This window comes from Mesoplodon mirus (genome assembly GCF_964341445.2).
Source record: "Mesoplodon mirus genome assembly, chromosome: 13".
Lineage (NCBI taxonomy): Eukaryota > Metazoa > Chordata > Mammalia > Artiodactyla > Ziphiidae > Mesoplodon > Mesoplodon mirus.
Window position 1 is genome coordinate 9,917,917 of NC_138989.1, and position 22,103 is coordinate 9,940,019.

Here is a 22,103-nt window from a genome sequence, read left to right on the forward strand (position 1 = left end):
TTTCTAACATTTAAAAAATATATGTCCATCTAGCTTCATGTTGCTTGTTTTAATTAATTTTTTTTATTGTGGGCTTTCTAAACTGTTTTTGAATTGCTTTATAATATGCTTTCTGAGTCTGTCTCTTTTTTCCCAATTTTTTTAATTATGAAAATTTCAAAACATACACAGAAGTTGAAAGAAGAAAAAATAGTACAGTGGGCACCCATTTACACTTCATCTAGATGAAAACATTTGTTAACATTTTGCCACATTTGCTTTCTATGTATATGTATGTATGTGTAGGTGTATATATGTGAATAGGTGTATTATATAAAATAATTTTATAGAAATAGTTAATTATATATAACATTTTTCTAAAAATGTTTTATAACATAATTTAATAAGTTTATTAAATAATTATATAATTATTTTGTAAGTTAATAAGTATATCTTTTATGTATGTATATAAATTATTATTCACTGAACCTTTTGAAATAAGTTTCAGGCAGCATACATCTTCTAAGAATAAAGACATTTTCTTTCATAACCACAGCAATATTACATTTAAGATAATTAAAAATAATTTAATAATATAATTTAATATCTAGGCCATGTTCAAGTCAGGATGAATAGTTATAATAGTAGAATTTTCAAAACAACTTTTCAGAGTACTAAACTGATTTCTAGTAGTGACAAAAAGATGGATTAATGACATTTTGGTGTGTCACCTTAATACTTTGGGGTGTTGTATATGCCATTCATACCACTGGATAATGATGAAAATAACATCAATAACAAGAAGGGATACTTATCCAGCTCTCACTGAAGCCAGAAACATATGCCAGGCACTCCCTATGTATTTGTTCCCTTAATTCTTATAACTATCCTTTGAAGAGTTATAGATTTAAAAAAAACAAAGCTCAGAGAGCTTTAATATGTTTCTCAGGATCACACTGCTAGGAAGGGCAGAGGTGGCACTTAAGCCTGGTTCTCTGACTCCAAATCCCCCTCTCAACGTGCTGCTTTCCTGTATTATCACACTTAATCCCATTCCGATGGCTTCTACAAGTGGACCAAAGAGAAGAGAGGCATGCTGGCAAGGAAGTGTAGACAGGGATGTGTGTGTGTGGATTGGTTTGGGGAGGGAGTACCTCTAACCCCTGTGCTTATGTGCAAAGGAAAAAGGAAGTTTCCAGTACTCTGGATCCGAACTCCCACCCAGCACTCAAAGCTTACACACAGGACAGAGCAGTGCCATGACTAACAGCCTGCCACATCATGGGCCACTGAAACACCCTGTCTGTGTCCCTGCTAGGGTCATCGGCACCCCTTTCTATCTGATGGAGTACTGCCCGGGCCTCATCTACAAAGACCCCTCTCTGCCAGGCTTGGAGCCCAGCCAGAGGCGGGCCATCTACACTGCCATGAACAGAGTCTTGTGCAAGATTCACAGTGTGGACCTCAAGGCCGCAGGCCTAGAAGACTATGGGAAACACGGTGAGCACGGGGCCGCTTGTCTTCTGTGCTGATGTTTCCTCACTGGTGCCTCTGCTTTCATGATTTCCATGGTACCCAGGTTTTAAGGCACCACTGGTAAATGTGAGGTGGGCTTGTTAGCTTCCTACTTGGAAATCCACTTTCATTTTAGTATAAGTGTCACTTACCTAGGTGTTTTGTCCTGAGATAAATCCCTTCATCGACTACAGAATCTCTCTTCCCTGAAACTTTTATCTCACTGTATCATTTAAATCTTTTTTTTTTTCGATACTGGCCAAAAGTACTTAAGATACATATTTTCTTCTCCATTTTTCACCATTTCCTCTAAATATTTTTTACAATATTTAGAGGAAATATTTAGGGATATATTTTTTAAATGCCATTATGCCAAGGTATTTGTTTGTATAATTTGTCTCTGTTTTCTTCTTTCTTTTTTTAAAAAAATGTCTGAGAGTTCCAGTTGGTCCTCATCCTTGGAAGCACTTGGTATTGTCAGGTTTTCCCTTTTCCTTTTTTCTAGAAGTCAGTTGTATTGAAATGTAGCATTTTACGAATGTTGACAAATGCACACACTTTTATAGCCACCATCACCATTGTCTTCATGCTTTTGCATGCAGAAACTTTAGCATGAGCCAAAGAGTTTCACTTTGTCTGCCCTGCAGCATTCAAGATTATCTGACTCTCAACCAGTGTGCATTGTTGACCATGGTCAAAAAGAATCTCTCAAATAAGCTGTATTTTGTTCTTTCTCTGCTTTTAACCAAAATGTGCCTGTTTTCTCTAGGACCATATCAAAGGCTGCAGTATGTGTCTAAAGTACATCAACTTCCTGACACATTTCTACCAAGTTACCTAAAATTCTGTCATTCCATAGGCACATGATCTGAGTTCTCAAAACTAACCATTTGAGAAACTTTGCTACCACAGAGCAGGCTTGCTGACTTCACAGCCCCAATTGAGGGAGTTCTTCACCCCCTCCATACGCAGCCTGATCCATATCATGCACTAACCTGTTGACCAGAGTTACCAGCTTAGTGGGGCTCCCCTCCATCTTGGTGGTGTCATTGGAAAATATTTACAGTAAAAATTTATTTGTTGTTTATCCAAAATTCCAGTTTAACTGAGCATCCTCTATTTTATCTGGGAGCCCTAGTTACCAGTAAAAGGGTCAGCAGGCAAAGACCATAGATGTTGCCTATATTGAGCCATTGTTTCAAAGTGGAAAGAGCCCTAGACCAGAAGTCAGGTGCTTATCTGTGGGGTGACCTTGGGCAAGTCCCATTACTCTGTTACAGTTTTCTCAACAGTAAAGGTTCAGTAAAAAAAAAAAAAAAAATTTAAAAAACCCTGCCCTGCCCGCCTCACAGTGCCGATGTGAAAAGCAAAGGAGATGGCACCTGTCCTAGTGTTTTGAATGGAGATAAAGCCTCTGTCACATGAAGCAATGGGCAATGTGACATCCCATGCCGCAGTGGAGAGAGAGCAGCTTAAGGAGGCCTCTCCCATGTGCTGAGTGGATCCTCTGCCTTTTATTTTTAAAGTAGACTGTTTTGATGCACTTTCCACTGGCGTGTTAGTTTGACAAAGAGACAAAGCAGAAATCTGGTGTGATTCTGTATGACTCAGTGTCAGCCTCCTAGGCCGCAGGCTGTATTTGGAGCCTTATCTCATAAAGCAGCTTCCTCAAATTTCACATTCACTGATCCAGTTTACAGGGGCATCAGATCTTCCTTTTCTTCTCAAGTTATGTCAGGAACCCAGCTGCTGCGTGGGGCATTGGCTATATATAGATAGTACACCATTTGTGTAAAATTGGTATATTTGAATAAATTTAAATGTTTATTTGCACACGTGAAGATATCTCCAAAAGGATGCCTAAGAAATTGGTCACATGGGTTGCCTTTGGGGAATAACGGCTGAGTGGCTGGGCAGGGGGATGGGAGAAAATCTTTATTGCACTCCTTTTTGTCACTTTAATTTCGAGCCATGTGAACATATGATTTGTTGAAGAGAACAAATTTAAACTTGTAAGGAAAAGAAAAAGCACAGCAACATGATTTCTGATCAAAAGGGACTTTTGACCAGATCCTTTAGGTCCAGTCTAGTTATCGCAAAGAACCTTTCCATCAAGGGCCTGCAGGGAACCTATAATTCTCTTTTCTCATCCCAGAGGGCAGCCTGCTTTGGGGAGGAAGGGCGTTAGTGCCTTGGCAGGCCTGCTCGGGACCAGTGGCCAACAGAGCCAGAGCCGCAGGGACAGCTGCATCTGCTTCCCACGAGAAGGGAGTGTGTATAGCACTGGGGTGGTGTGTGTGCGTGGGGGGCAGGGGGACATCCTAAATCCATATAGGAGATTTTCCTGAGGGGCTCCTTCCGCAAAGACTCAGTTCCTGGTGGCCTTTGTATTCAATTTATTATGATAATTTTCAAACTCTAGAAATGTGAAATGGTACAATGAATAACTATATGCCCACGACTGATTTTAACAATGGTTAACTTTTGCCATATTCCTTTATATAGCTCCTTCTGTTTCTATCTGCACAATTGACAAAGTTGTAGAGATCCTGGCGCTTGACTCCTAAGAGCTTCAGTACGCATTTCCTACATTTCCTAATAGTAAGGACATCTCCCAGCACCATTATCACATCCAAGGAAATTTACCATTTTCCCAGAATATATAAAACCCAGTCCATATTCAGATTTCCTCATTACCCCCCTTACATCTTTTATAAGTGAGTTTTTTTGGTTGGTTTTCCAAATCGGGATATGATCGAGGAATCTAGAACAGTACCCTCACTGTTTGTTTTTTTTAATGAATTTTTAAGGGACCAGGTATGTATATTATAGGTTTGTTTTGATTGTTACCTTATGATTTCATTTACTGCTGTCTTCTACTTCCTATAATTCTGAAAACTGGAAGTTAGTTCTAAAGGCTTGAATTGTTTGGGGTTAAATGCCTGTGGATTTTGATCTCACCTCTCATCCAGCCCTGCTGGATCCTCCGAAGGACAGGTGTCTGGGTGCTGAGTGTGCAGCAGACTCCACAGAAGGAGCCCAATCTCTCTATCCTTGTCTTCAAGCTTCTGGGGAACATTTTGCTCTCAGATGAGGGGTGAGGGCTTGACTTAGAGCTAGTGGTGTGACGTCTTATTAATTATGAATTGTTTTAATAATGACAATAATTGTCAATTGACAACTAATAACAGTGACAGTAATAATGGTCATTATTCACTGAGCAGCCTTCTGTGTCTGGCATATTATATATGGACTTCATTTGGCCTTCACAGTGGTCCTAGGGAATATAGGTGGCAGTACACTCATTGTACAGATGAAGCAGTGGAGGCTTAGAGAGGTTAAATTAGTTGAAAAGCTTAACTGTGAGCCAGGCAACTCCAGAACTCCCTCCAGTTTGTGGTCCCAGATATAACTTGCAAGTTCCTCAACTGTGGTAACTCTGGTAGCAAACAACTGAATAATAGCAAATACTCATGTAGTACTTACTACATGCCAGGAACATTTGCAGGGGCTTTACATATTTGTTGTCCTCCCAACAACTCTGTGAGGGCCATCTCATCAATGAGGAAACAAAGGCATAGAAAGGTAAAGTAACCTGCCTGAGATAACACAGACAATGGCAGAGCTGGGAACCAAACCCAGACCATCCATCCACCCCAGAGCCTGTGCTCTTAGCCAGTCATTGTCCTTTAGCCAAGAAGGGATTTATTAAAGGCTGTTAGGAAGCTCATAGGATCTGAGAGGGCCAGGGATCAGGCTCGGAGGCTGTGTGGCTGGGAACAATGCCCAGATCACACAGATCCAGCCAAGATAAAACAGCAGTGGCTTCCAGGTTGAGGGGGCAGGAACATCATGTGGGAAATTCTCTAGTCATGGGAAGAAGATGCCTCAGACGTTACAAAGGGTTTCATCGCACTGGCTGATTTTCGAAACCTCTGGAGGTTGCTGAGTTGGCACACCATGTTCTAATCCTCTTTCCCTCAGGGGACTATGTTGCACGCCAGGTACAAACATGGATCAAGCAGTATCGAGCCTCGGAAACCAGCACCATCCCGCCAATGGAGAGGCTTATCCAGTGGCTGCCCCTCCACCTTCCCAGGCAGCAGCAGACCACAGTGGTGCATGGGGACTTCAGGTCGACTGGGCATGAGGAGGGCTGATACTTAGTTGTGGAAACTGATGGGAAGGGTATTTGAAGGGGAAATTAAGCAGCTGGTCTTGCCCCAGTTTACAGTTGACAATTATCCACTACACGGGCTCTCCCTGTGCGTGGCTTTTAAGGCAGGGTTTCTCAGCTTTGGCACTATTGACATTTGGGGCCAGATGATTCTCTGTGATGGGGGGCCTGGCCTATGCAACAGCAGGAGTTAGTACCACCCCCCGGGTCTGAAGGTACAAGCACGGGCTTCAGTTGTAACGACAACTCCAAAGCTGCGTGGCTGTCAACAGCGACAGCAATGATCTTACTCATGAGTCTGCAGTCTGGGACAGGATGGCTTGTTTGAGCCACTGAGGTGGGTCTTAGGCGGGGGACTGGAATCGCCTGAAGGCTCGCTCACACCTGCACCAGGGCAGAGGAGAGCTGGGCTCCCTGAGCCTCTCTCTGTGTCTCAGTGGTTTCCCACCTGGTCTTCCCAGTATGGCAGCTTCCAGCTGGACTTCTTACCTAGTGGCTCACGGTTGCAAAGTTGTGTGTTCTGAGGGGAGAGGGCCAGCGGGGAGCTGATCACCTTTTCTGTCCCTGTCTCAGGAGTCACTCAGCACCACTTCCACCTGTATTATAATTGTTAGAAGTGAGCTGCTTCCAGGGGTGAAGGATTAGACTCTTTCTTTTGTGGTAGGAGTGTCAAAAAATTGCGACCTGTTTTAAAACCATCTCGGGAAGGAGTAATTACCAGAACCCAGACATGGTCTCTATGTGGCGAGGGCCACCTGACCAAAGCTATGGCCCTCAGGAGAGGAATACAGCTGTCCCTCAGCTATCTGCTGAGAGGGGGGTTGGGAATTAATGTGCAGGCCCCCTTCCCATTGTCTGCTGGTGTCCCGTTGGCTGCTCCCAGCTGAGCCAAAGGGCAAGGGAGCTGGTGGATGCAGCCCATGCAGGCTCCCGGGCACATGGGAGGGGTGGGGAGTGCTTCTGAAGGGGTCAGAAGACGCCCAGCACAGAATACACCCTAGCAGTCAGTTTTCTTAGCGCTGTCTCCATCCCTTCTGTGGCTCCTGCAGGCTGGACAACCTGCTGTTCCATCCGGAAACGGCCGAGGTGCTTGCCGTCCTTGACTGGGAACTCTCTACCTTAGGCGACCCCCTTGCCGATGTGGCCTACAGCTGCCTGGCTCACTACCTGCCATCCAGCTTTCCCATTCAGCCAGGTAGGAACTGCCGCTGGGGTAATGAGGGATGGAGCCAGCGCTCTTCTCAAAGCTTTTGGGCAAACTATGCTGAAACAGTTTGTGATGGGGCTGCGTGAAATTCAGGTATTGAGTATTTCTTCTACAGCATCATTTTTAACGACAGTATAGGATTTCATTGTTATAGAATTAACTTAATAAGGCATTTGGTTTGATTCCTACTTGGATATTTGTTTCCAGTTTTTGTTTTTTTTTATAAAATATTACCTTCCCTGTGCTTCCACAAAAAAAGGCAGTGAATATCTGTGTAGTAATATCTTTGCCTGTATATAAATTATACTCCTAGGATAAATTCTTGGAACAGAACATATTACATGCTTCTAATCCATCAAAATGTTACAAATGAAGGAAATAGGTAAGATTTTTTATTTGTTGCAGTTATCTTTTTCAAAATTTGGCGAGATCTTCTTTGAATACCATTTTTTAATCAAATGACTGGTAGAAAATAATATGCATCCACCCTGAACTGTGGCCCAGATGGAATTGGAGGCCCCTCATTCCTTCCTTTACTGCCAATTTAGTCTGAAACTTTTAAGAGCCAAATTGTGAATAACAGCTTCATGCCTGGATTCCAGACATCTTGAAATGATGAGCTATAACCCTTTGAACTAGTTGTGAAGCTGATTTCCAAGGGACGAAGTGATTTTCAGAATTCAAATACTTGGAGCCACAGGGGAGCATGGAGTTTTTGCCTAGTCCTGGGTCTGTCTGTCGCTTCAGGTTTGAGTGACAGTGATCTGACTGAGCTGGGAATCCCTACTGCAGAGGAGTATTTCAGGATGTACTGTCTTCACATGGGGATCCATCCCACTGAGAACTGGAACTTCTACATGGCTTTCTCCTTTTTCCGCATTGCCGCAATCCTGCAGGGAGTCTACAAGCGCTCACTCACAGGTAATGGGGGCCTGGGAGAGCTGGCCTCGGGGTGTGAGTCACAGCCAAGGGGCTTCTATCCCTGAAACCCTCTCATGACCGAATTACAAGATTCAGTTAATTCAACCATTTGTCATTAAGTGTATATCATATATATATATTTTTAAATATCAATATTTAAAAATTTTTAAGTTATTAAAATAAGGCACAAAAATTTTTAAAGTAAAAACATACATGATAAGAATTCAACCATATAGAAGAATATAAAATTATTTTCCATTCTTCTCAGCACCATTCCTCAAAGATGAAACTACTATTATGGGTCCCCCAGTTTTTCTGTGTATCTGTCACCTCTCCCTCTCTCTCTCTCTCTCTCTCTCTCTCCAAGTTTTATAAAAATGTGATCATCTTACAGGTAGTTTTCAGTACCTTGATTTAAAAATTTTGTATGCTTAAGAATTTCTATGAAATATTTGTGTGTGTGTATATATATATAATTACCATATATATGTAACTATAACTTACTATATAGTTACTAGATATTACTATATGTAAGGCAAATTCCTTATTTTTTTCCACTTAACAATATTTCATTGAGACCTTTCCATGTGAATATGTACAGACTTACATCATTCTTTTTGATTTCTATAGTACATTCCATTGTATGGATATACTGTAATGTATTTAACCAGTTCCCCTATTGATGTATCTTTGGATTGTTTGCAGATTTTTGCAATCACAAATAGTGGTTGGTGGACATCCTTTCTCACACACATGTGACTATATGTGAAGGATAAATTCCCAGGGTTAGAATTTCTGGGTTAAAAATGTGTACTTAACAATTTTGTAGATGTTGCCAAATTGCCCAGTAAGAGGATTGTAGAAGAAAAGATGACCGTATTTTCTTTGACGGTGCTTTTAAATATATGGTAAAGGGCTTCCCTGGTGGTGCAGTGGTTGAGAGTCCGCCTGCTGATGCAGGGGACACGGGTTCGTGCCCCGGTCCGGGAAGGTCCCACATGCCGCGGAGCAGCTGGGCCAGTGAGCCATGGCCGCTGAGCCTGCGCGTCCGGAGCCTGTGCTCCGCAATGGGAGAGGCCACAACAGTGAGAGGCCCGTGTACCGCAAAAAATATATATATATATATGGTAAAATACTTTATTTAACCAGTGTTTTCTAGACTGTATCTTTTAAGTTTGAACTTTTGAGAAGAAAAGTTAAGTATGGCTACTTAGAACTGATGGTTTGATATATACATATGTCACCTATGGAGTGTTCATATATATATGCGAGGATGGCACAATGTTATTAGTTTTAATTCTAAATTCTATAGGGTAGAAATGGAAATAATTTATATCCTAAATTATTTAAGAAAGTAGAAAGACAGATTAAAGTTTGTTTCCTATGTAGAAGGAAAGCAAGTAGAAAGCAAGCAGTTAGAATCTAACCAAAAGACCTAGAAGTAGTGACTAAGCCAATAGCATTAACTACCCCTAATTACCCACATTATAATCTATAAATTCCATTCTCACCGAAAGGAACCAGGACTCCTTGGAGAAAGTGGCTGATTTCAGGTCTAGGGCAGAATATCCACAAGATGAACCTGGAACATCTTGCCGTACCAGAAAGCAAGGAGGTTGTTGAAGATTCAGAAGGTCGTATCTAAAGGTCTCAGGATTCAACTTGAATAGGCTCCCACTTGCTAATGACAGGAAACTTTGAGCACCAGTATGATGATAGCTGAAATGGATGAAACACATCAAATATATTTAAATCCATGAGTAAAGAGTGATACTAAAACAAAGAGACAGTGTCTCACTGGTGACTTTGGAGGTTGGCAGGAAAGCAACCCATTACTCTGAAAACTGGTAAATAAAGGGAAGAGAGTCAAGCATTTATCCTGCCTTTCCCATACAAATTACATATCAGGCTAACCAAATGATTGATGAGAGAAAGTTTCTCTTTAGAGAAGCATCCTGGACCCAATGATAGAATTAGCGTGTCACCAATTTGCCACCCCTACTACATGAATGCATCTGGAAAATAAGCATTAATGGTGCTGAAATCGAGAGAGGCAGCCAGACATTACATACCTCCTGATGCTGTCCTCAAAAGTCGAACCTGGATCTGACCAAGCCTCGAGTGCCAACCACCAACTTACAGGGAACAGAGGGTTCAGCGGAGCACATTCAACAGCACCGTTGAGGCAGAGCCATTCACAAAAATCCAGATTCTGGGAAACTTCACAGGGCAAACAGTTCAGTTTCTTCAACAGATAAAAAAGGGGAAAAGATGTTGAAAAGGGAACCTATAGATTGAACGGGACTTAAAAGATACATTAGCCAAAAATAGTATTTGGACCTTATTCAGATCCCTGTTTGAAAAAAGAAATTTTTCTGAAAAAAAAAATTTGAGACAGTCAGTGAAAAATGAATTCTGACTGGAGAGTTGATGATATTAAGGCGTCATAGTTAACTGTTGTTTAAGTGTGATAATGGTATTGTTGTGGGTGTTCTTAAGTCTTTGTTTTTAGACATAAATGAAATGTTTATAAATAAAGTGATGTGGTGTTTGGGATTTACTTTAGCAAAATCCAGGGCAGTGGGGGTGGGGAGGGCAGAGGGTGAAACAGGATTGGCCGTGCTTTGATAATTGTTGAGGCTGAGTGGTAGAAACCTTTAGGTTCATTATATTCTTCTGTCTAGTTTTGTTTGTCTTTGAAATTTTCTGAGATGAAAACTTAAAAGGCACGTAGAAAGAAGCCCAGCAGTGGGTTTGCTAGTACTATGGGGATATCTTAGCTTCGTGGTCATCAATACCCGAGGCTTTCTGGCAGCATGTCGCTCTCAGCCAGGGTGCCAGAATCTTCTGAGAAAGGCAGTTGCAATAGGGGAATTGATCATCCATTTACTCACAAGAGCCTCTCCTAGGCCAGGTGCTGTGCCAGGTGTTAGTGGCAATAGAAGGTTGTGATTTTTCCAGAGAAAATTCAGCATCTGGAGAATTTCTAGTTTAACCCTCCGTGATCTCAATAAGCAGTAATTCCTGGAAATGGTATTTTCTCTTCTTTTGGAGAGTCTCAGCTCTAAGCCAGTATTTCCCAATTTTTGTTATGGTTTTACAATGAAAGGTAACCAGAAACATTTAATTAAACAGAATGGCTGCTAAGTCCAAACAGTGATGTGCAGGCCTGATTGCCTGTGGGTATTTTCTAGTGGGCAGCCAAGTTCTCGCTGGGTTCTGCTCCAGTGGCTGGGGATAGCTGGATCGATTTTGCCCATTATGTCAATTATATCTCAGTTTTTAAAACAGAATTATTCATTCTAGAATCTCTACACCAATAAACTTCGCCAGATTGTCCTCAAGTTGCCTGTCAGGAAGCCCTTTGACAGTTTCCAAGATCCTGTGAGCCGCTGGCTTGGCCTCAAACTTGTCTTGGCCTCAGAGGCAAAACACGCCAGTGTTTGCCACCACATGGAAAAACAGATGTGCTGTCCTTTCAGGCCTCTGTTCCTCTGATCTTGATTGTGCTCTCCCTTCCCTCCTACCTGGAAGGCCAGCAGACATACTGAGGAAGTGCCTTAGTTTTCTTATGTAAAAACAGTGAAGTCAGTTTTTTTAAAGAATAGGATAAAATCATTTGATTAGGGAAACAAAAAACTCAACTCTTTGAACACAAGTATTATTTCTGCGCATTTGTCTTCTTAATTAACTGTTAAAGTCTTTTTTTTTTTTTTTTTTAACAGTTGCGATACTTGGTATCACCCTGGGAAAGGGGGTTTTGGAGAAGAACAGTGTGTTTCAAAGGCATTCTCTCTGTGATGTCATCACAGGAGATTTGGGCTCATCCTTAGGTTGGCAGAGGGACAACATTGACCAGAGCCTGGGGGCTGATTTACAGTCTGTACCAGCTGACCCCAAGTATCACTTTCCTTCATTAAGAAGTGGTTACTGAAGTTTAGGTTTCTTGTAGATGGCTGCTGAAATTCTAGAAAGGAAAAAGTGCTGGTGGCTGCAATTTAGGAAGATGTCAGTCATGGATGTGGTCTTTTCTGCTGGGATTACATTTGGGAAAATATATTGGAAGTGATAGTTTTAAATCAACCCAAGCTCAAACAAGTGACCTTCCAAGAGACAAAGCAGTACTCTGAGAGTGAGATCCTACTAGGGAAACGAAAATTAAGAAAACAGTTTGTACCCTCTGTTAGAAAAAAAAAATCGAGGATTGGTTCAAGATGGCGGAGTAGAAGGACACGCGCTCACTCCCTCTTGTGAGAACACCAGAATCACAACTAACTGCTGAACAGTCATCGACAGGAAGACATTGGAACTCACCAAAAAAGATACCCCACATCCAAAGACAAAGGAGAAGCTGCAGTGAGATGGTAGGAGGGGCGTAATCACAAAAAAATCAAATCCCATAACTGTTGGGTGGGTGACTCACAAACTGGAGAACACTTATACCACAGAAGTCCACCCACTGGAGTGAAGGTTCTGAGCCCCACGTCAGGCTTCCCAACCTGGGGGTCTGGCAATGGAAGGAGGAATTCCCAGAGAGTCAGACTTCGAAGCCTAGTGGGATTTGATTGCAGGACTTCGACAGGACTGGGGGAAACAGAGACTGCACTCTTGGATGGCACACACAAAGTAGTGTGCACATCAGGACCCAGGGGGAAGGAGCAATGACCCCATAGGAGACTGAACCAGACCTACCTGCTAGGGTTGGAGGGTCTCCTGCAGAGGCGGGGGGGCGGCTGTGGCTCACCACGGGGACAAGGACACTGGCAGCAGAAGTTCTGGGAAGTACTCTTTGGCCTGAGCCCTCCCTGAGTCTGCCCTTAGCCCCACCAAAGTGCCTGTAGGCGCTAGTGCTGGGTCACCTCAGGCCAAACAACCAACAGGGAGGGAACTCAGCCCCACCCATCAGCAGACAAGAGGATTAAAGTTTTACTGAGCTCTTCCCACTAGAGCAACACCCAGCTCTACCCACCACTACTCTCTCCCATCAAGAAGCTGGCACAAGCCTCTTAGATAGCCTCATCCATGAGAGGGCAGACAGCAGAAGCAAGAAGAACTATAATCCTGCAGCCTGTGGAATGAAAACCACATTCACAGAAAGATAGACAAAGTGAAAAGGCAGAGGACTATGTACCAGGTGAAGGAACAAGATAAAACCCCAGAAAAACAATTAAATGAAGTGGAGATAAGCAACCTTCCAGAAAAATAATTCAGAATAATGATAGTGAAGATGATCCAGGACCTCGGAAAAACAATGGAGGCAATGATTGAGAAGATGTGAGAAATGTTCAACAAAGACCCAGAAGAATTAAAAAACAAACACCTAGAAGAATTGAAGAACAAACAAACAGAGATGAACAATACAATAACTGAAATGAAAAATACACTAGAAGGGATCAATAGCAGAAAAACTGAGGCAGAAGAACAGATAAGTGACCTGGAAGACGGAACGGTGGAATTCACTGTCACGGAACAGAATAAAGAAAAAAGAATGCAAAGAAATGAAGGCAGCCTAAGAGACCTCTGGGACAACATTAAACACCAACATTCACATTATAGGGGTCCCAGAAGGAGAAGAGAGAGAGAAAGGACCCTAGAAAATATTTGAAGAGATTATAGTCAAAACCTCCCTAACATGGGAAAGGAAATAGCCACCCAAGTCCAGGAAGCACAGAGAGTCCCAGGCAGGATAAACCCAAGGAGAAACACGCTGGGACACATAGTAATCAAATTGACAAAAATTAAAGACAAAGAAAAATTATTAAAAGCAACAAGAGAAAAATGGCAAATAACACACAAGGGAACTCCCATTAGGTTAGCCGCTGATTCCTCAGCAGAAACTCTACAAGCCAGAAGGGAGTGACACAATATATTTAAAGTGATGAAAGGGAAGAACGTACAACCAAGTTACTCTACCTGGCAAGTATCTCATTCAGATTCGATGGAGAAATCAAAAGCTTTACAGACAAGCAAAAGCTAAGAGAATTCAGCACCACCAAACCAGCTCTACAACAAATGCTAAAGGAACTTCTCTAAGTGGGAAACATAAGAGAAGAAAAGGACCTACAAAAACAAACCCAAAACAATTAAGAGAATGGTCATAGGAACATACGTCTCGATAATTACCTTAAATGTGAATGGATTAAATGTGCCAACCAAAAGACACAGGGGCTTCCCTGGTGGCGCAGTGGTTGAGAGTCCGCCTGCCGATGCAGGGGACATGGGTTCGGGCCCCGGTCCGGGAGGATCCCACATGCTGCGGAGCGGCTGGGCCCATGAGCCATGGCTGCTGAGCCGGTGCGTCTGGAGCCTGTGCTCCGCAACAGGAGAAGCCACAGCAGTGAGAGGCCTGCGTACCACAAAAAGAAAAGAAAAAAAAAAAAGGACACAGGCTCACTGAATAGATACAAAAACAAGACCATATATATGCTGTCTACAAGAGACCCACTTCAGACCTAGGGACACATACAGACTGAAAGTGAGGGGATGGAAAAAAGGTATTCCATGCAAATGGAAATCAAAAGAAAGCTGGAGTAGCAATACTCATATCAGACAAAATAGACTTTAAAATAAAGAATGTTACAAGAAACAAGGAAGGACACTACCTAATGATCAAGGGATCAATCCAAGAAGTTATAACAATCATAAATACATATGCACCCAACATAGGAGCACCTCAATACATAAGGCAAATGCTAACAGCTATAAAAGAGGAAATTGACAGTAACACAATAATAGTGGGGGAGTTTAACACCTCACTTACACCAATGGACAGATCATCCAGACAGAAAATTAATAAGGAAACACAAGCTTTAAATGACACAATAGACCAGATATATTTAATTGATATTTATAGAACATTCCACCTAAAAGTGGCAGAATACACTTTCTTCTCAAGTGCACACGGAACATTCTCCAGGATAGATCACATCTTGGGTCACAAATCAAGCCTCGGTAAATTTAAGAAAATTGAAATCATATCACGCATCTTTTCCGACCACAACGCTATGAGATTAGAAATAAATTACAGGGAAAAGAACATAAAAAACACAAACACATGGAGGCTAAACAATACATTACTAAATAACCAAGAGATCACTGAAGAAATCAAAGGGGAAATAAAATACCTAGAGACAAATGACGATGAAAAGACGACGATCCAAAACCTATGGGATGCAACAAAAGCAGTTCTAAGGGAAGTTTATAGCAATAAAATCCTACCTCAAGAAACAAGAAAACTGTCAAATAATCTAACCTTACACCTAAAGGAACTAGAGAAAGAAGAACAAACAAAACCCAAAGTTAGTAGAAGGAAAGAAATCATAAAGATGAGAGCAGAAATAAATGAAATAGAAACAAAGAAAACAATAGAAAAAAAATCATTATGAATAACAATGAATGTTAAGGGGGGGATATCCTTCCCTTCTATGAGACCTGTACAGTCTGAGTTAGGAGGGGAAAATGTAGCCTAGCCCACTCGTGCTCAGTGGCCCTCGCTGTAAGTCTGTGACTCAGGGAAGGGGGTTACCTGATTCCCAGCTGGCCCCCCAGGGCCTGGGTCCATACCCAGTACCCAGAAGGTGCCAAGCAAAGACTTGATGAGGTCCAGTGGGCTGCATTCCCTGCTGTGTAGCAGATGGATCTGGTTCCCAATTTGTAAGGAATAGCGTAATATCTTTAAAACCAAAGCTGCATGAAATAGTTCTTTTGAGGACTAGCACTTGACCATTGGCAGGAGCCAGAAGTAAAATAGGCCTCTGCAAAGATCCATTTATTGATACAAAGCAAATGAGGAAAACAGTCTCTTTAGAACATGGAAATGCTAAAAATAATCCAGATGAGCTGACTGAAAAATCCCACTATAAAAAGGCAATATTCACAGTATAAGGAGACACATGGATGGATCCCAGATATACTGAGTGAAAGAAGCCACACTGAAAAGAATATGACATATGTATTCATATGACATTCTGGAAAAGACAAACTACAGGAACATAGATCAGTGTTGTTCCCCAGGGGCAAGGGGAAAGGTTTGAGTACAGAGGGACACCGTGGAAGTTTGGGGATGATGGGAATATGTGTACTGATGTTGATGGTGGCAGTGGTTGCCTGACTAAGCTCACAGAACTGTACACTTTCTAAAGAGGATGTATGTACACTACATCTTAATTTTTTTCAAAAATCTTTTCTTAAAAAAGTCTTGATGTGTGTATTAAGCAAAGAAAAAAACAGAGCATGACTAGAGTGACTTCTGTGACGCTGATGACAGTGCTGATCTAGACAAAATGGTGCCCAGGAACTAGCCATTAATCCAATCCCCTGTGACACTATTATTATGAATTTCATGGCAGGGCTTCCTATAGCCCAAGGTGAAAGCAGAAGTGATATGGGGAATTCCCAATTTAATTTAGTTTCTTTAGGAAAAGAAGAGATAAAGAGCAGGGAGCAGGCCAACTGAGTCCAACTTCTGCTCCCAGCCCACTGATGTAAGCTTGGGCACGTCTCCTCCCTAAAACCTGGATCCTTGTCTGTAAAGTGGGGATTAAAACAGTCATGTAGGTCCAGGAATTCAATTAGCTATAATAATGCATGTCAAGCACTTAGCGCTGAATCTGGTGCAGGTCAAGTGCTCAGCAAGTGGTAGTAGTGGTTGATGGAACAATACTGTCATGTGTTAGCATCACTATTAAGGGTTATTTGGGGGTTATTCACTGGTTTTCTTTGCCTCTGCTTAGGGCATGCAAGCTCGGCTACTGCGGAACAAACTGGAAAGCTGACTGAATTTATGTCTAACCTGGCATGGGATTTTGCAGTCAAAGAAGGGTTCCGGGTTTTCAAGGAGATGCCAGCCACCAAACCGTTAACAAGGTCCCACCACACACGGGCCAGGCCACAGTCCCTGCCAAGGACCCCAGGCATGAGGAGTTATGTCACCTCGACAGACTCTTCCCCAGCTCATGTCTCAAAGGGAGCTCTGGCCTTCTCTCCAGAAGGCCTTTCCCCACCAGTCAGGGAGCTGTATCAGCAGCTGAAGCAGTTTATGGAGCGGCATGTGTACCCCGCTGAGCCAGAGCTGCAGCATCACCAGGCCTCAGCCGAGAAGTGGACCCCTCCCCTACTGGTCGAAGATCTCAAGGTAAAGCAGCGTTTCGAGATGTGGGGAGACCTCATTAGCAAGGCCCAACCTCAGCTCGTACGCCGGCCACATCTGTTCCCTCCCAGTCAGCGAAGAGATGGGAGGGCCGAGTTGGATGATTTCCGCTTTCCACCATCATTAGAAAGAGCCAGCTCTAGATCACTCAGTTTCACTTCATTGCTCTTTCTGTGTGACCGTGTCTCAGCCTCATACTCAGCCAGGCAAAGCAATGCCGTGTCTGTGGTTTATAACTCTGAGGCCGGTGGGCTCATTTTATGCATATCTGAATCACGTAAATTTGAAACAAACTGATATAAATTGTATCAATTAAATAAGGCTCTCTTTAAAGAATCCCTAATATCAAAGTTGAAGGGCCAGTATAAACTGTGTTTATGCTCTTGACACACGGTGACACCACTTTAGCTGATAACGGAAATTCCTGCTGTTCTTTTTCAGGATTAGTCTTGGCTTGTGTTAGTTCTTAAGTTATTTGAGGTCTTCAGGAGCACATATTCTGCCTGTGATGCAACCATCACCTACTTTAAAAAGAAATAGCGTCATCTCTTTTTTCCTAGTTACAAACCTATCGCAAAGTAACCAGAGCTCAAACGTGGCAAGAGTAGAAAGAGTTCATGACATAGAAAGAGTTCTCTAAAATTCTCTGCCCTCTGAGCTAATCAATGTCAACAGTTTGGTTTATTAGCCTCCCAGCTCTGTCTTCCTATAACATATTATTATTATTCCTATTGTCATGAAATTGTTTTATACATTTGAATCTCCCACTTGCTTATGTTATTTGATGATGTATCACCTTCCCACATCAGTTCCTGGAGATGGACCCCCGAGAGGACCACATTGCAGGTACACCATAATTTGTCTACCCTGCCCCTGGCTGAAGGACACTGTGGGGATCTCAGTCTAGGTCACTCTGGGTCACTTAAGCAGGAGAGTTAGCAGCTAGCTGCTAACATGGACAGGGAGGCTGAAGAGCCACCTGAAGGAGACAGTAGAAGCCAAGGGAAGGCTGGCTGCAGGGAGCGTGGCCAAGGCTGTCACTAGGGCAGCAACCGGGAGGTCTCTGCTGGATGCTTCCTCAGGACTCCAAGATTGAGGTGGGAATTTTTGGCCAGTCAGGTGTAGGTCCCATGCTCGTGCCTTGATGCCACCAAAATTTATACAGTGAGAGAGCACCCCAGAATAAGAAGGTGTTGGGGGACTTCCCTGGCAGTCCAGTGGTTAAGACTTTGCCTTCCAATGCAGGGGGTGTGAGTTCAGTCCCTGGTCAGGGAGCTAGGATCCAACATGCCTCCTGACCAAAAGCCAAAACATAAAAAAAAAACACCTGAAGCAATATTGTAACAAATTCAATAAAGACTTTAAGAATGGTCCACATCAAAAAAAATCTTAAAAAAAGGGGGGGGGGTTTGGATCCTGTGCAAGGAAGGTACATTGAATGCTCTTACATGCTTCTGTGTCCATTTACTGTTTCTACAGCATCATTTATTTGAAGTAAAAATACTGCTCTAAGAATGAGGCCATTTTGAGGTTCAACAAATATTGCCAAATTTTCATCAGGAAGGTGCTTACCGATCTGTGCTCCGATCTGTGCCCTATCCCCCACCTACTGGCCTGCACATTTAGTCCTCGCCTATATGACGTACCCGTGGAGTGCACAAAAGCATCAGAAAAGCACACACTCATGTTGCAAACATCTCTAGTCTCTAAAATGAAGGCATAGGAAAAACCTAGATGAGGGTACATTCTACTTGTGGTCATACCTAAATGGGAATCATAATGACAACTAAGATTTTTGGGGAGTGTGGTGGAATTATGGCTCGTGGCTTTTATCCAAAGTGTCATTACTACCCATAAATGAGAAGTATTTGACTTTTACACGGCATCTCACAAATCCCGTGAGGTAAGCATTAAGAACCTCAATTTAAAGATAAGGAATTGAATTTGTCCAGGGACACAGCTAGAAATAATAGCACCTGGACTCAGTCCAGATCTTCTGGGCTCAAATCTGTGGGGTTTTTCCCCTCCCACAAGGAGACGATTATATTTATTCCCTTATTCTTCCTCCTCTCAGAACTCCCTTGCTTCCCTTCCTACTTTTCCCTTCCCTTCTTGATTCATTTGTTCCAGTTAATCTGTCCTTCTTCTCCTTGGTTGCTGCACTCTGAGCTAATTAGCTTAACACAGCAATGAGCCGAGTGTATGTGCTGATTCTAGAAGTACATGTCCTAGAGCCCAGGCCCAATGTAATGGAAAAGTCGGCCAGCTGGTCACCTCCCAGTGCGAAGAATATCCATCATCACTAATATTTAGTACAGCCCCCAGCTTCTCAGTCCAGCACTTTATATTCTGTGTGTTACCTCATTTCATCTCCCCAGCCACCCAGTGAGGTGGGTGTTGTGGGCACTGGTTGGCTGCCTAGAGACCCTTCCCCTTTCTTTGGGTAGCAGCACCCCAGTTTCATTTGGGGGCCTCCCCGCCCACCTTTGGACACAGTCTGGCAGAGCTGTCAGTCCAGGTGCCAACCCAGCCCCCCCCACCCCCGGCCAGGAAGTGGGCATGTTGAGCCAAGCTAGGCCAGCCGGGCTGGCCCTTCCTGCAACTGAGAGAGTAAACAGTGTTTTCAAGAGAGAAAACAACTGGCACTCACTCACTGCACAGCAGGAGTGCAGAGTGTCTGTCCTAAGCTGTGCTGCCTGGGCTGCTGTCCATTTCTGAGCCTCCTTCTCTAATCTGAGCTCCTGATAACCTTCCCACGCGGTTCCTTTTTCCCGTCAGTTAGTCACCATCCACTCCTACTGCTCACTCAGTAGCCATGACTGATAGCGTGGGTGGTGACATCCCGTTTCACGGATGAGGAAACTGCCACGTGGAGCTCTCTGGTATCTTGCCCAGGGTCTCCCAGCAGGTGTGGTGGGGCAGGGTCTGAACCAAGCAGTGTGACTCAGGGCCTGGGCTCCTGACCCCCAGGCTAGACTTCCTAGTTTCCATGTTGGGAGCTACGTTCAGAAACCCAGAGTTACTTTCCCAGGAACAAAGTTGTGCCTCATAAAGGAAGCTGGATCAGGGGATGTCCTTAGGCACCTCATCAAAGCACCTGAGGCTGCCGCCAACTGCCCTAGGCTGGTTCCCCGCAGGCTCACTAAAGGACCCATCACTCTCTTGTGCTCATGGAGTGAGTTCTAAGCTGCGTCGTGGCGACAGTAGTGATGCTAACAGTGATGGAGGTGGTGTACGTAGGGCGCCTGGGATGTGGACGCCGGGGAAGTGAACTGATTGCCACGGTCACTGTTAGGACTGGGCTGTCTCCAGGCACCCTCATATTCTCCTCCCACAGATCTGCAGGGTTTGTATCCAGCCCGGTGGTTTGGACTGGCCTCGTTATTTTCTGCGGGACAAAATAAATGAAATCACACTCTGTGGATCCCTGACTTCTTTTTCCCGTGACAGGAGAAAGCCAAGGCCGAAGGACTTTGGAACCTTTTTCTACCTGTGGAGACTGATCCCGAGAAAAAATACGGAGCAGGGCTGACCAACGTAGAGTACGCACATTTTTGTGAGGTCATGGGCACATCTCTGTACGCTCCCGAGGTACCTTCTTTAATGTCTTTCTCAGTGTGGGAGGAAATCCTTGTCCTCCACACAAGTTCAGCCACCCTCCTGGGCTGATGGGGTTCCCTGCAGCTGTACTGGACTCAGGAGCACTGATGCAAACTCAGACTTCTTATGGGGGAGGACACTGTGGGCAGGTGGCTGGAGCCACAGCAAGAAAGCAGCTTGGGGTGGGCATCTACTTGGGAAGCGAGGGCCCAGATGAGCACAGCCTGGCTGGCTTCCATGGGCCCCAGCCCACCAGCTCCAGTCTCCTTTCTCTCCCCCAAGGAGCTCCGTGGTTGAGCTTCAGAGGCTCTGAGCTGCTATATTCAGAATGTTGTGGGTCTTTGCATTTCCTTGGGGAGAGGAAGGACTTTCACGAGGGTGTCAGAGGGCCTGTGACTTGGAAGGAGCCCGGGTGCATGCTTCTGGGGTGTTTGAAGTTTTGAATATGGATATGGGAGTCACCTTTCTGCTTTTTCTCCTTTCCAGATCTTTAACTGTTCTGCTCCAGACACAGGGAACACGGAGCTTCTGGTGCGATACGGCACCGAGGAGCAGAAGGCCCGCTGGCTGATTCCGCTGCTGGAGGGAAAGGCCCGCTCCTGTTTTGCTATGACTGAGCCCCAGGTACCTTGCTTGGGTCACCCACAGGTACTCCTTCTCATCAGGCCAGACCCTCGCCCGACCCCACCTGCGCTCTGCCATCAGGGACTGCAGGACCAGCTCTAATGAGAATGTGCTGTCGCTCAGGTTGCCTCCTCAGATGCCACCAACATTGAGTCTTCCATCCAAGAGGAGGATGGCTTTTATGTCATAAATGGTCACAAGTGGTGGATCTCAGGTATTTGGCCTGAAATTCATTTTTCAATCATACTTATGTGGGTCTGCATTGATAAGCATGTCTTCTCTGCCTGGCTGTTTTCTGAGAAACTGTGGGAGGGACTAGCTTCATTTCCATTTGATGCAAAGGAGATTCTGTGTCTGTTCTCAGAAAAGGCAGCAAACCCTGGGAGAACCAGAGGTTCTACGTGGGTTACCAGGTGACCCCACATAACAGTTCCCAGGAACCTCTGCTTCACTCCCCTCTCTCTCGGTTCTGCTGTGGGCATCTCCCTTTCGAAAGGCAGGAGGTCACTTCCTTGATGGCTTCTCCGTGCTGTGAGGTCAGGTGTGCCTCAGCAGAAGGGCTGGTCATACTCCTGTTGTTCACCAGGCGTTAACTCTGCAGGGCTCTCCATACGTGCTGAGTCCCCACCCCTCCCCAGAAGGTCCGTGTTATTATCCCCATGTTACAGAGAAGGAAACTAGGATGGAGAAGTGACTAGAGTCACTTGCCTAAGGTACTTGCAAGTAGGGAACTAGCAAGTAGGGAACCCAGAGTTCAAAGCTGGCAGGATTCTGAAGCCTGTGCCCAAAGCCATCATGTTTCCACTGCCTGTGGGAAAAAAGCAGAACAGGCTGCCAGTTATAAAGTAGCAGTTTTCAGCTTCTTGTCTCCAAACTACATTTTCAACTTGACTTGGTGCTTTAAAAAAAACTGCTCTTAGGATGTTGGATTC

The 22,103-nt window shown here is 44.0% G+C and overlaps 1 protein-coding gene across 5 annotated transcripts in view; it reads left to right on the top strand.

The window, feature by feature from the left end:
* Window positions 1-22,103, top strand: part of ACAD10 (acyl-CoA dehydrogenase family member 10) — a 50,968-nt gene that overhangs the window by 23,383 nt on the left and 5,482 nt on the right. For all 5 annotated transcript variants that reach the window (XR_014295673.1, XR_014295674.1, XM_082640158.1 and 2 more), the window contains exons 9-16: window positions 1,298-1,479; window positions 5,479-5,629; window positions 6,721-6,866; window positions 7,626-7,799; window positions 16,532-16,932; window positions 20,398-20,538; window positions 21,034-21,171; window positions 21,295-21,385. Coding sequence is in view for 3 of the 5 variants with exons in the window: in XM_082640158.1 (XP_082496284.1) it covers window positions 1,298-1,479; window positions 5,479-5,629; window positions 6,721-6,866; window positions 7,626-7,799; window positions 16,532-16,932; window positions 20,398-20,538; window positions 21,034-21,171; window positions 21,295-21,385 (1,424 nt within the window). In the remaining 2 variants the exon portion in view is untranslated. The remainder of the gene's footprint in view (window positions 1-1,297; window positions 1,480-5,478; window positions 5,630-6,720; window positions 6,867-7,625; window positions 7,800-16,531; window positions 16,933-20,397; window positions 20,539-21,033; window positions 21,172-21,294; window positions 21,386-22,103) is intronic.